This window comes from Danio rerio, chromosome 19 (assembly GCF_049306965.1).
Source record: "Danio rerio strain Tuebingen ecotype United States chromosome 19, GRCz12tu, whole genome shotgun sequence".
Taxonomy (NCBI): Eukaryota; Metazoa; Chordata; class Actinopteri; order Cypriniformes; family Danionidae; genus Danio; species Danio rerio.
This window is the reverse complement of record NC_133194.1, coordinates 21,801,914-21,817,001: the sequence shown is the minus strand read 5'-3', so window position 1 is coordinate 21,817,001 and position 15,088 is coordinate 21,801,914. Positions and strand designations below refer to the sequence as shown.

Below are 15,088 nucleotides of genomic sequence, written 5' to 3'. Positions count from 1 at the left end.
AGATGGTAGGGTCAGTAACAACATCAAAGCATGGATCCATCCTGCCTTGTATCAACGTTTCAGGCTGATGGTGGTGGTGTAATGGTGTGGGGATATTTTCTGCCCAGTAATACCAATTGAGCATTGTGTCAACACCACGGCCTACCTGAGTATTGTTGCTGATTATGCTCATCCCTTTGTAACCACAGTGTACTCAACTTCTTCCAGCAGAAAAATGCGCCATGTCATAAAGCGCAAATAGTTTCTTGAACATGACAACGAGTTCACAGTACTCAAATGGCCTCCACAGTCACCCGGTTTCAATCCAATAATGCATGGATGTGGTGGAACGGGAGATTCGCATCATAGATGTGCAGCCGACAAATCTTCAGCAACTGTGTGATGCTGTCATGTCAATATGGACCAAAAATCCGAGGAATATTTCCAGTACCTTGTTGAATCTATGCCACAAAGGATTAAGGCAGTTCTGAAGGCAAAAGTGGTCCAACCTGATACTAGTAAGGTGTACCTAATAAAGTGGCCGGTGAGTGTATATCCTTAAGCATTCAAAATTATTCAAATCAATATTATGTTCATTCACAGAGTCTTTTTATTCTGCAAATGAAACAAACTATAATTTTTTTTAAATAAAATACATAGTATTCTTTGTGATCATAGTATGTTTTTACAGTTTAGGGTAGTGTTATCTGTTTTATTTATTCATGAATAGAGTGTGTTTTCCCCTAAATAATCATGTCATTAATTATCATCTAAATAGTGCACTTATTTTTTCACACATTGTTCTGGGTTCTTTTTTTAAACATTTATTTGATTTGCAAACATAAACATTTTCTCATATCTGGGTGTTACTGTGTGTTATAAAACTGATATGTGACAATGTTTGTCACATCATTTATGAGCAACCTTCTCTTCTTCCTTTCTCTCAGCCTTTCTTTCTGTTCTTCGTCTTAACTTCCACCTTGTCACCCTTTGATTCAAACTCCTTGATTCACACTTACTCTTTTTCTTTTTTCACTCTTCTCTTCCTTGCTGCCCTCTGCTTTCCTCCCCCCCTTAGACCTCAGTTCACAGGTGAATACAGAGGTGGTTGATTTGCATAAAACGGCAATTAAAGCTTTTCTCTTTTGAGCTCGTTAGTGGATTAGAGTGACGAGGCTAGAGGCTCGTTAGAGAGAGATGTTGACGAGGGCTATGCTAATTGGCTGGGGTTGCCGGCCTGTGATATTTGAGGGTGCAGATCAGCGCTGACCCCTTTCTCCTCCTTTCTCGTTTGCTGCGTTAAAAGCCCATTAACCTTTGCTGGAAGCCGGCTGTGTGCAGACAGGCGTGGCTTTTCGTCGGAAGTGTGGGTGTGTGTGTGTGTGTGTGTGTGTGTGTGTGTGTGTGTGTGTGTGTGTGTGTGTGTGTGCGTGTCTGTGTGAGATCTTAGCTAGTATGTCTCAATAGAGAGGTGACAGCTAAATGTTTCCTCTTAAGAAAATTGTATTGTTATGTCTCGGTCAAGAATAAATGATGTATAGCTTTTATTTAGGTTTTTATGTCTTTCTTAGGGAGGTGATGGTGAGGCCCCTGCTGTCTGTGAACATCAGAGCCTGGAATCTAATGAGAGCCACACCAGCTTTTGCTTTGACACCAGGTAAGTGTTTGTAATTCAGTTCTAGCATGCAACTCATACTTTTGCGCATTGCTGTATGCATGCTGTGCATCATTGTAGGCAAATGCCTAAAAGGGCCATACCTTCCAAAATCATTTCTTGCAGAGAAGAACTTTTTCCCACAGTACAGGGCTGTGGGCTTCACTGTACATTTCCAAAGTAATAAATGACTACAATGGGGTACAGTGCATCCAGAAAGTATTCATAGCGCTTCACTTTTTACACATTTTTTTTATGTTACAGCTTTATTCCAAAATAGATTAAATTCATTTATTGCCTCAAAATTCTACACACAATGCCCCATAATGACAATGTGAAATGACATTTTTTTAAATTGTTGCAAATTTGTTAAAAATAAAAAACCTGAAAAATCATGTGTACATAAGTATTCACAGCCTTTGATGTGAAGCCCTAAATTGAGCTCAGGTACATTCTCTTTCCACTGATCATTCTTGAGATGTTTCAGCAGCTTAATTGAAGTTCACCTGTGGTAAATTCAGTTGATTGGACATGATTTGAAAAGGTATACACCTGTCTATATAAGGTCCCAGGGTTGACAGCGCAAAACCAAGCATGAAGACAAAGAAATTGTCAGTAGACCTCAGAGACAGGAGTGTCTCAAGGCACAAGGCTGGGGAAGGTTACCGAAATTTTTTTGCTGCTCTGAAAGTTCCAATGAGCACAGTGGCCTGCATCATTCGTAAGTGAAAGATGTTTTGAACCACCAGTACTGTTCCTAGTGCTGGCTGGCTATCTAAGCTGAGTGCTCGGGGGAGAAGGGCCTTAGTCAGGGAGGTGATCAATAACCTGATAGTCACTTTGTCTAAGCTCCAGCGTTCTTCTGTGGAGAGAGGAGAATCTTAGAGAAGACAACCATCTGTGCAGCAATCCACCAATTGGGCCTGTATGGTAGAATGGCCAGACGGAAACCACTCCCTGCCTGAAATTTGCCAAAAGGCATCTGAAGGACTCGCAGACCATAAGAAACAAAATTCTCTGGTCTGATGAGACTAAAATTGAACTCTTTGGAGTGAATGCCAGGTGTTACGTTTGGAGAAAACCAGGTACCTTTAATCACCAGGCTAATACCATCCCTACAGTGAAGCATGGTGGTGGCAGCATCTTGCTGTGTGGATGTTTTTCAGCAGCAGGAAGTGAACGACTAGTCAGGATAGAGGGAAAGATGAATGCAGCAATGTACAGAGACTTCCTGAATGAAAACCTGCTTCAGAGTGATCTTGACCTCAGACTGGGGCGACGGTTCATCTTCCAGCTGGTAAATGACCCAAAGCACACCATCAAAATATCTATGGAGTGGCTTCACAACAACTCAGTGAATGTCTTTGAGTGGCCCAGCCAGAGCCCAGACCTAAATCCTATTAAACATCTCTGGAGAGATCTGAAAATGGCTGTACACTGTCCCTTCTCATCCAACCCAATTAAGCTTGAGAGGTACTGCAAAGAGGAATGGGCGAAAATTCCCAGAAACAGGTGTGCCAAGCTTGTGGCCTCATATTCAAAACGACTTGAGACTGTAATTGCTGCCAAAGGAACATCAACAAAGTATTGGGCAAAGGCTGTGAATACTTATGTACATATGATTTTTTCAGGTTTTTTTATTTTTAATAAATTTGCAACAATTTCCAAAAATCTTTTTTCACATTGTCATTATGGGGCATTGTGTGTAGAATTTTGAGGAAATAAATGAATTTAATCCATTTTGGTATAAGACTGTAACGTAAAAAAATGTGGAAAAAGTGAAGCGCTATAAATACTTTCCGGATTCACTGTATATGCACATAGACTATTAATTTCAGTCAGCCAGCCCTAGGGCTTCCGGTGAACTGTCATCCCATACTAAATCACTGCATTTAAGATCTGATTTCTTGAAAAAACAGCTTCACTACTTGGCTGCGATATAAAGTGGGACTCAGACCAAACAAGAAACACTGCATTAAATAATATTTTTCCACCCATGTCTTTAAAATATGAAATTTTATTTAACCTCAGTATTTTCATTGGAGATTTTGAGCTAGCTTGTTGCTAATGATGGAGCTTTTCGTCTTTTTTATTCTTTAACAACTGAATGGATGCGTGAGTCTATTCAACTGATTATATTTGAATTACATTACTACATCGATGCTGTAAAAGAAACCTTATGAAATTGAAAATATTCACATAAAGCTTTCACTGGAAGTTCATTGGCTGAAAAACACTAGCTGTACATAAAGTTCATTAATATCAGTCTGTATTTTATTTTATTTCAACATTAATTAAAATATTTTTACCCAAAAAGTTACAAAAAAAGTTACAAACTTAAATGTGATTAATAAGTCCTGCAGTTCGGCGAGATTTGATATTTAGATGTGCTATAAACGAAAATATTAGATCGTTAACACTACAGTATACACTGCATACTGTGTATACTGCAAAAAAGTTGTTTAAAGAAATTTCACCACAACCACCTTCTCAACATTCTCCCTCTCTTTTCAAATAGGATGGTGGGCCAAATCAAAGGTTAACACAGGCCAACTTTGGCCAGCTGGCTCTACTTTGGGCATCTCTGCTCTAAACCATTTCTCAAAGATTTTGCTGCTTGGACATAACTGTGATCAGCAATTGATGCAATGCACCAGGAATCATGGTTTCCACTTTCTTCCAATTTTCCTTGGTCCAAAATCCATTTTCTTTGACCCATTTCATGTGTGGTTAGTAATGATGTGCAGTTAGTATGGGTTCCCGATCAGGTCGCTGGCTACACAGGCTCATACACAGAAGGATGTGAACTGTTTGCTGTGACACATTGTCTTGTTTACCACTGTTGTAGCATCTAGTGATTTGTTGCGCTGTCCCTGTGGTCGCTTTGAACGATGTGCGACAGTCTCTGCTCCCCTCTGGCATTGCTATTGATGACTTGGTGTATAGTGTATAGGTGCCTTAGGAGTCATTCTTTACCCTAGGTCTGGAAGTGCTGTCCACTGCTTTGTGATGCACTGTGATACCCATACACTTTAAGCTGTAGAAGGGGGCAGCCACTGTTATAAACTCTCTTGCAGAAAAATAACTGCATCACTGATTTGGGCATCTCCAGGGTCGTTTTGATGCAAAAAGCACTACTCACGCCCCATTCACACGGGGCGTCAGCTTCAAAGCTTCTCATTGACTTTGAATAGGTGACGTCAGTTGTTGCTGAACTTGGGACTTCTCAACTTTTCAGGCGGAACGGAAGCATCAGCCAGTCAGATCGCTGTATGCAAATACACCAGCTCAGACAGTGGCCTTTTGCTGACTAATTTCATTGGCTGATGCTGCTATGACGATTGTGTCAGCCCCAACTTCAGACAGACCCTCTGTCAAGCATTGACGCTTAAGCCCAGTGCGAATGGGGAGTTAGTGAAAAGACTTGACTTCAAGGCATAACTTTGCAGAAGGAGTTCTGGCTTTGAGTTCTGACACTATATACCACTTTTCTCAGTTGACTCAAAGCCTCAACTGGCAGAGATACAGAGTGGCTGAGTGGTCCCTGTTCTTGTGCATCTGATCTCAAGAGTCTGCTCGATTGCTCTACTCAAGAGAGATGTCCAGATGTTACCTCCCACAACAGTGCAGGGGCACACTTTGAGACTTTGGCCTTTTAGGCATACTGAAATGGCCAGTCCTCAAAAGATAACATTAAAAAACAAATCTATATTAAAACCATAATGTTGAAGTACAAATGCTTCTGGTTAATTGCTGCAAAGCAATCTTTGGGGGGAATGCATTTGGATTTGGTTTTGCATCAACATCTTGAATGGGAGCTTGTGCAGGGCCTGATTTAAGACTTGGAGATACAAGAACAACCAGTTGCCTTTCAGGGGTATAATGAAATGCTGTAAAATGCTTCATCTCGGCAGGAGATATAAGCTTGACTTTTTAAGCTTTAATCATATTAATTAAGTTATGAGAAAAAGGATAATGAGAAATGGATAAAAGTTGATCCTTGCTGAGATGGATTTGAAGACAGAAATCCGAAAATCCATCACCAGTTTTCATTTCTTTAAAATATTATTAAATATCTCAGAATTGTTGTTTCTATTTCCAAAGTGATGGTTTTTATTAATGTTATTGTATGTGAATGCCTAAACTTGGAATGTTTAGTATACAAACTGAATTAAAATGCTATTTTTATGTGAGATCATAACAAACATAGTGACAAAATGTGGCACAGTACATGTGGCAAAATGTTTACCCTGTCATAGTCATGTCAAGTACATTTATATTTTAAGGGTCCATATTGGTACCTCAAAATATATATTAGTACCTACATTTTAGATACTAACATGTACCCTTGAGGTATTAATGGGGAGTTTTTAGAGCACAAATATGTACCTTTTGAAAAGGTACCAACACAGTGAAAGCTCTCGTACCTTTATTTTTGAGTGCAGTAGTTGTAGATTAAAGATCTCTCTTTCTTTCTCTCTCTCTCTCTCTCTTTCTTCCACTCAGACCTGACGTTCATAAGCAATGCCCCTTATGTGAGGTGATCTTTCCACCACACTTTGAGCAAAGCAGTTTTGAGCGACATGTGGAGTCTCACTGGAGAGTGTGTCCTGTCTGCAGCGAGCAGTTTCCTCTGGATTGCCAGCAACAACTCTATGAAAAGCATGTGCACACTCACTTTGATGGCAATGTTCTCAACTTCGACAACTTTGATTAGTGAGAAAGAAATGCTTTTAATATGACATATTCAGGGGCTTCAGCGTTTTGTTTAAAACACGCTAATGTTGTCACTTTGTTGTAACTGTCGCACAACTCATGCCAGAAGGACTCGCCATCTGAATATTTGATTTGCACATAGATGATGAATTAGAAGGGTTAGTTCCCCAATCAAAAAAGGAAAATGTTCAACCTATGTCATTTGAAACCAGTTCAACCTTTATTGATCTTCAGAACACAGACGAAGATATTAAGGAAATGTCACTCAATTGAAGGTCAAATCACCTAAAATTCAAGAAACTTTAAAACATTTACAAAGATCACACAAGATAAATCTGTGAATCATGTGGTTTGATCAAGGTCTTCAGGAGAGGTTTAATTTTGGCCGTTATTTACATATTAAAGATGCTGTATATATGTTTTTGACTTTTCTAAACCATAAAAATACCATAATATGTTTGCAGATATTTAGGAAACATGCCGAATAAACATACTTGTTTATCTGAAGTCAGATATTCCGCTTTGAAAGTGTGTTTTCTGTGCCATAACGTCTGTCTTTGTTTTGGGTAATTTGAACCTGCCCAATGCCACTTTAGCCACATATATTTCAGCAGTCTGGGTTGCCTTGTTGGAAAACCGCAAATTTCATTCATTCATTCAGAAAGACTCTGAAAGCATGTGTCCGTGATCTAAATACAACCTCCGGTGGACAGTAGCAGACTCCAAAATGAGACCAATTACATGAGGTTAATTAGCAAATTATACATATATTATGAGCGTAAACATTAAGTGAGCAGGTTACATTATACTAACAACTTGTGTCCTAACAACTTGCTTTGTGACAAGATGAGCAGTGATAAGCAATTTGGTGACATGACAGAAACATGACAGAAATTTAAACCCAGCCATTTAGAAGCACCGAATATGCACTTACTCACGAAATAGTAAGATTTATAATTATTACCCCTCTAAAACAGTATTAAATGTACATGCCGAATCACTTATATGTATTTGGTTCTAAAGTTCAATTTCAAATTTTAATTTCAAGATCTAAGGTGATCTGCTGCTACTTTTAAGCATATGGCAATAAATGTCATGCAAAATGGCATTCAAACTTGCATTGCTAGTATTTTACACTGAATAAAACACATGAGGTGTACCTGAGGTGATCATTTTTTCTGTTGTTTAGCTGCAAGAAATAGAAACCGTTTCTAATATATAAATTCGAGGTGTTGGTAAGGACAAAAACTCCTTTTATGTGGAGAATATTCCTTTTATCGGGTGCCGTTGCTTTCATTTACAACACAATTTAAATCACTCGCTCCTGTCCTCAATCTGGCAAACTGTGCCTGCGTTTATTTTAATCCAGGAGGGCAATACCTAGTTCAACCACTGATGTGAACCACTAAATCCACCTAATGATGTTCACTAAATTCATATTATTGTTTGATTTCCTTCGCATTTTAAGAGTCTGAGTTTTGGGTGAATAGACTTTCAATAGAGGCACAAAAAATGCCTTCTGAAGATGAACAATTTTCTCTTGGGTTTGGAATTACTCACTGGTTAGTAAGTGAAGTATGGCAGAATATATATTTTTTGGTTGGATATAACTCTTCAATTCAGATATTTAAACATCAAATGGACAGAATACTATATCAACAGTCTTCAGGTGTAATAGATATGTAAAAAAAAAAAAAAAATGAAAAGCACTTTTGAAATGTAAATTTTGTGTACTACTGAAAAACAGATTATGCTTTAAACGAAGAGAAAAGAGCTTTAAGTTGTTGTTGATGAATATAAAGATTTTATTTATAGGACCAATGATGTATTCATGTATTTATAGAAGAAGATGGCCATGATTAACTCAAATTACTACAATTGACTACATGTATTACCTCAGAAGCAATGAAGCCTTTTCAGTGTGAAAAGCCCAGACGGTGATACACTCATTTGATCTGTAAACTCTCATACTAAATCAACTTCATGTTGTTCTAAAATTGTTTGACATTCTTGTGTTAAACAAAATTGGGCTGTGCTTTTGAATAGGAGCTTTTACGATTTTTTAAATGTGCAGCATAAAAGGTGTAGGTTGAGGCAAAGAAATGTATTGGATTTGTAAATGAACTTGGGAAAACTTGGGAAAAGGCTTGAAAACTACAGGTTTCCTCAAAATAATACAGTGACCTTTTAAATTTCCCAATCCACATGATAAAGATGACAAAACTGTTGTTTTAGTTGAACTTAAGTAAAGAGAGAGTCTTTACTAAAACTACGGCAATGCGCAACAACCTTTCAGTGCATCATTGGATCAGGCATCTTGCAGAAAAAAACAACAACAACTAAACATAAGAAATGGTTATTAGTTTCAGCATTATATCATTGCACATTCTATGCTTGAAATCCATTTATCCAACACAGCTAATGTATCACACTGCAAGTGTGCCAGAAAGTTTAATTTAGGGTTGCTCTGTGTTTGTGTATCAAGTGATTAATTATTAATAAAGAATGCTAAGGCTTGAGGTCTCTCAATTGCCCTTGTATTTGTAAGTCATCAGGCATCAATTGACACTCTATGGACAATAAAATGTAAACTTGCACCACCCTTGTTTGATTTTCTTTATTTTTGTACCATTGTCCTAAATGTTACACTTGAGGATAAAGATGTCTCAAAAGTCTCCCATTCTCTCACACAAACACGCACACATTTTACATTGTCTCACATACAAATTGCTTCGGTTCCACAAAACATTTTCCACAAAAAAAAAACATACAGTACGAAAATATAATTTCAAAAGCACTTTACAAAACTTGCAATACGATACATTCACTATATAGTATATCAAACTCCCTCCAAAATAAATGCATCTCAGTCACATTACTACATTGTAGGTGTGAGGAATCCCACCAATCCTATCCAACCAAATCATGTTTAACGGGTTCTACTTTGCGTCAAAGCTGAGACCAAATGACTCCATTGCCAAAAAGAGGTACAAATGTGGTTACTGGTACTGCGTCCAAAAATACACACATACATACAAACTGACATGACACCAGAGGAATTGGAAAAAAAACAGGACAGTGAGTCATCTACAATGAGTCACTCGCGGATAGGCATCCAATACTTCATTCCCTAACTCCAGTATTTGGCATCTACATAACAGTTACTATTCATTCATCTTTAAAGGGTTAGTTCACCGTTTATCTTTGGAACACAGATAAAGATGTTTCGAAACAAATCTGCTATGTGAAATCTGTTCATCGTACAGTAAAATGACCAACCGGTTGATTCATAATATTCATTCATGCAGTCATTTTCTTTTAGGCTTAGTTTCTGTATTAACCTGGGGTCATCACAGCGGAATGAACCGCCTTTTCATAATATTATTTAAAGTTAATTCATCGAACAGACTTCAGGGAAAGAAATCAGATTTAGCTGAAATACCTTCATTTGTGTTCTGAAGAGGACATGATGGTGAGTAACACACCAAAAAAAAAAAAAAAAAAACCTTCAGCTTCTTTTCTCACTAAGAAATCATAGTGACGGTCCACAACATTAGTGTTTAAATACAGATTCTGGCCTAAATATGAGGACAATATTAAAACTTTGTCCATATCGCTAATTACTGTGTACCGTCTTAGCACCACAAATTAGTATTACCATGGTTTAGAACATGTACCATGGTAACATAATCTGACACTATCACTTTACCATGTACAGCACCTTTATTCCATGCTTCAAATCTGGAGATCTGGCAGTGCCATTTTTGGTCCATGTTGTTTCATTTGACCAACCCTAACCAAGAAAAACAGACTAATGGATAGGAAAGCTTACTTGGTCCTTCTCTGCACCAAAAGTTTAAGCTCTTAGCAGTTGCTAAAGACATTTTACTCATGTAAACCATGGTATCCCTGCTAAAAAATCCAGCTTAAACCAGCAAAAGCTGGTTGGCTGGTTTTAGCAGGAGGACCACCCTGGTTTTAGAGGGGTTTAGGCTAATTCCATGCTGGTTTCCAGCTATTTCCAGCCTGGTCTTAGCTTAGCAGCTAAAACCAACCTCACAGCCTGGTTAAAGATGAACATAGCTGGTTTTGGCTGGTCAAGCTGGTCTTAGCTGGTCATCTCCCAGCTAAGACCAGGCTGGAAATGGCTGAAAACCATCCTGGAAAAGGCCAAAACCCCTCTAAAACTAGGCTGGTCGACCAGCTAAAACCAGCCAACCATCCTAAGTTGGTTTAAGCAGGATTTTTCAGCAGAGATGTTTTTTTTTTGGCTGACGACTGGACAGAGAATTAAAGTTGAGAAAATATATTCAGATGTAGGTATGCATTTGGCACTATAATACTAGGGGTAACATCATAAAATAAGATTGAATACTTCTGACAACAAAGATTGTAACGGTAAGACTACAAGCCAAAAGACAGCAGAGCAGCTAAGCAGTCGTGTCATGCTAGCAAGCTGTAGCCTACAATACAAGGCAAGCAGAGGGCTAACAAATACGTTTACACAAACACAGCCACAAGGACAAACGTGTCCCAAATGTGTCGAAAATAAAAAATAAACAACAGCGATGACTGAATTAAGGATCTTATGAGCAAAAACGCACAACAAAATACTGCAAGGCTGAGTACACAAACAGAAGTTTAGGTCCTCTTTAAGGCTCCTCCGTTAACAGGCACTAAACGGATAGCCAGATGTGACCCGTTGTGTGTTTGGCAGATCATCCATGTTTCTTTGTTGGGGACGAATATCTTGGCACTTCTGCACTGCTGGCATAACAGCAGGGAAACAGGACAGAGTGAATCTGACCTTCTCTGTCTCTCTTTAGGCTGACATAGTTTGAATGCTTCAACAAAAATTGGTTCTATTCAGAGATCATTGTGTAGTGTTACTCCGATACAACTAGACGCATGAGACAAAAACCATGTCCACGTCACAAAACCACTTTCAGTCGTCTGGAAAATGCCACATGCAGAGAATTCCGCTTTTTCACAGGTGCTGCCAGCATGCCAGCCGCATGCAAAACAAAATGCGGAAAGGTGAGTTTACGCTGCATAATGTCAGCCAATCTGATTTACGCATGTGGAATGTTCTGGAGCGAAGTTAGTGGAAGTGTGTTTTTCCTGTTTCCTGGTTTGTCTGAAAGTTGGCAGCTGAATTGTGACCTGAGATCAATGTCTTCTCAATTCAGACAATAAAAGACTGATTCTTTACAAAGCAAATAAAAAACAAAAAGAGAAATGGTCCTTAAAGATGAGATAAAGTTCTCGTATAAAACATAATTTAAATGTTCTGCAAAATATATAATGGAAAATAAAATGTTTGGATAATAAACTTAGCTAATAATATATATATATATATATATTTATAAATGTGTCTTCATATAATTTGTATATGTACATGTTTATCTACTGTACACTGCAAAAAATGCTTTTTTTTACTTACATCCTGTCTTGGTTCTAGTCCAAATATCTAAAAATTCTTATTTCAAGAAGCATTTTCTAGACAAGCAAAACATAGGCTCAATCCCTATTCTACCCGTTAGCCCTTCAACTTACCCTTTGTTTCACTCGTTCCAGTGAAGGGGTAGGGTGTCCCTATTCTCTTTAGCTTGAAGGCTTAGGGATAATGGGAAGGTGTAGATAGTCATTCAAACTGAGATTTTTCAGGATCACACTCGAAACCAATGGCTAAGAAATTTTCCCAGACTACACCAGCTACAACGGCTGCATAGCTGCACCCGGAAGTAAGGAGATCCACAAATTAGTGTTTGTTTTTTTTTGTCATTATTACGAATTTTTACAACAAACAAGCACGTTTTAATATATTCATAACCAAGTTTGTTTTACCGTCATGCCTTTAAAAAAACGCTAAAATAAAAAATGCTAAATTTTGCTATCTAGAATAATAACTATTATCTAGAATAATAACTCTTGGATAGCAGTCTGTATAGTATAATAGTACTCTGTCACTTGATGACACTAATAACCTGTCAGAAAAGTCTAGTGGCTGAGAATGAGCTTTTTAGAGTGTCTACTATAATGTTAATGTTGTTTTTTTGTGTTTACATACATGAATATGGCCACTGTGTAAATGCACAGTATTATGATCTTATTGTCACATTAGATCGTTATGATAACATAATATATGCCTTCAGTCATTTCCTGAAGATAAATACAAAAAAAAAACAACTAATAACTACAGCAGTCACAATCGTCTGATCTCAAATGAAACAAGAGATCACGATGATGTATGATGACGTGTGCAGGTGCTGCAGTGCTGTCCCATTTCATAGGGGTAAATGAAGGGGATGGGGTAGGGGTACAATAATATAATTGGCATTGGGACATAATTTCCTGTTTTCAGAAATAATATGCCAATATTGAGTCAGTTTTGCTTAAAACAAGCAAAATAATCTGCCAATGGGGTAAGCAAAATGATCTTGTTTTTCCTTTTGACATAAGATTATTTTTACAACCCCATTGGCAGATTGTTTTGCTTCTTTCAGGGAAAAAGCACTTCATTTTGGCATATTATTTCTTAAAACAAGACATTATGTTTTACTTGTCCAGAATATTCTTCTTGATTCAATAATTTTCAATTATTTGGACGAGGAACAAAACAAAAAATCTAAGTAAGAAAAACTTTTTTGCAGTGTAGTTTTCACTTGACGTAGATCTGCGAGCAAAGAGAATCTCTCCTCTGATTTTAAATCCTTTTGTCTTTAAAATCAGAAACGAATGCTTATGACATGTCCTTATCTTCAGCACAGTAATTTTCATTTATCAGTGACTGTGTCACTTTAAAATAAAATAAAATAAAATAAAATAAAGGATATATTAAAAAGAAATGATATACATGAAATGTGCAAATGTACAAGTATACCGACATATATAAAAGCACACACATCAAGGAAAATCAGCATTTGATCCCAGTTTACACGTGATCCTGAAATGTAAATGTAAGGATGATCAGGTAAACGTGAAAATAACTTTGTGTGTGTGTGTAGGTTTATCACAGGGGTGGGTGAAAGTTGATGGTGTGATGTCTAAGGCCTTGAGAGGTTTTATAGCTTTTCCCACAGCGACACTTGAAGGGCTTTCTCACACGGATCTGCGTCCTGTGGCCGTTTTTAGCATGGTACTTAATACCGTTCACATTCTGGAAAAAAGAGAAACATGAAAAACAAGAATGAGACAAAGCCTTTCCAGGATAAAAGAATTATTTGCGCAATAGTCTGCAGCATCCCAACCCTCACTTAGACAGTCTGAATAATATTTAATGTGAACAACTAAACTGATTTTTGTAGCTGTATTTATACTGAATGTGCTATTTGTTATGGCTAAAGAAACACGATGAGAAGCAACACAATTGTAACATTATATAGTTTTTCTTCTCTTCAAGCCATCTAGAGGCATGAGGTCGTTTTCATCAAGTGTTATATTTTGACTAACATTTTAAAAGTGTATTTGTTCTTTGTTTATGCGATTGTTTGATTCATTTACTATAAAACTTCAGACACAATTTGTAATAAATTTCCATATTTTTTGTAAAATATTGTGAATTCTTGATGATGGTGTAGTGAAAAGACACTCAAATGTTTGCTTTATTAAAGTTATGTGCTTCTATGTGAGTGCAGTACCTTGTATCTCTTCTTACATCCTGGAACAGGGCATGCGAAGGGTTTCTCGTCGCCTCCATTCATGCACATGGAGCTGAGGATGGACTCTGAGCTGATGGCACTTTCTGTGGTCCAGGACTCGTCACTGTCAGAGTCTTCGTACTCCACCTCCTCCTCATCACACTCGCTGCCTGAGGCACAGCAATAAAGTTAAACTCTTTAATTAGTCGTTTATTTGCTTCATATATTAGCTGATGAAAGAGCTAATGAGAACTGAGAAAGTAAACGTGCCCTTTGCTCCAGTTATCCAATGTTTCTTCATTAGAGACCTAATGTGGTTTTTTTCCTCTTTTTTTTGCCACAGTTCAGTTCAGTCTTTATATTTCTGAAAGAACCCAGATTCATTTGGTAATATTCACCTGAAACAACTGGCTGTCTACTGTTAAGCACGTTTCTCACTCTTGCCTTGTCTCTTAACATAGATCAATGGCAGGCTTATTGAAATGTCAAGTCAAAGACATGCACAGTATTAAATAAACAGGAAGTGGAACAGATATGCTGCAGAAAGTGTGGACAACACTCAACCAATGGAAACTTTAGAGGACACACACATTTAGTTACCACAGCTTCAGCTTTAGATGGAACTAACTCTCTCTCTGACAGCTAATGAAGAAAGTCAGTTTAGGACTAAATAATTACAAATTAAAAGATAGGAAATCAGCAGCCGTTAAATTTACCTCAAGTACTACAAACAATCTTAATGAGTTAGATAAGTAAGAAATAATTGCCATTGTGCCATGGAATTATTGTAAAATAATGGCGGTGATACCGAGGTTACTAAACAAAGCGGAATGACCATTAGACTATCGTGGGGCATTTTTATTTATTTTATTTTTATTTATCAGGAGTTGCCACAGTGGAACAAATTGCCAACTTATCCAGCATATGTTCTACACAGTGGATGCCCTTCTAGCTGCAAACTAGTACTGGGAAACATTCATACACACTTATTCACACATATACACTCAACTGGAGCACACTGAGGAAACCCACACAACAAGGGGAGAAGATGCAAACTCCACACAGAAATGCCAACTGACCCAGCTGGTACTTGAACCAG

At 37.7% G+C, this 15,088-nt stretch overlaps 2 protein-coding genes across 7 annotated transcripts in view; one reads left to right on the top strand and one right to left on the bottom strand.

Moving 5' to 3' along the window:
- Positions 1 to 9,011, top strand: part of tax1bp1a (Tax1 (human T-cell leukemia virus type I) binding protein 1a) — a 50,311-nt gene extending 41,300 nt beyond the window's left edge. For 3 of the 5 annotated variants that reach the window (XM_068215155.2, XM_073930942.1, XM_068215154.2), the window contains 2 exons: positions 1,551 to 1,636; positions 6,140 to 6,862. In XM_068215155.2, the coding sequence (XP_068071256.1) occupies positions 1,551 to 1,636; positions 6,140 to 6,350 (297 nt within the window). In that variant the 3' untranslated portion in view covers positions 6,351 to 6,862. Of the gene's footprint in view, positions 1 to 1,550; positions 3,218 to 3,417 lie in introns of all 5 variants that reach the window. The other 2 variants (XR_012394634.1, NM_001346178.1) reach the window with 2 other exon arrangements.
- A 3,105-nt stretch (positions 9,012 to 12,116) lies between these two features.
- Positions 12,117 to 15,088, bottom strand: part of jazf1a (JAZF zinc finger 1a) — a 35,413-nt gene continuing 32,441 nt past the window's right edge. The window contains exons 4-5 of one of the 2 annotated variants that reach the window (XM_005159518.6): positions 13,990 to 14,159; positions 12,117 to 13,508 (exon numbers count right to left, since the gene is read on the bottom strand). In XM_005159518.6, coding sequence (XP_005159575.1) covers positions 13,362 to 13,508; positions 13,990 to 14,159 — 317 coding nt within the window. In that variant the 3' untranslated portion in view covers positions 12,117 to 13,361. The remainder of the gene's footprint in view (positions 13,509 to 13,989; positions 14,160 to 15,088) is intronic. The other variant, NM_001044955.1, reaches the window with a different exon arrangement.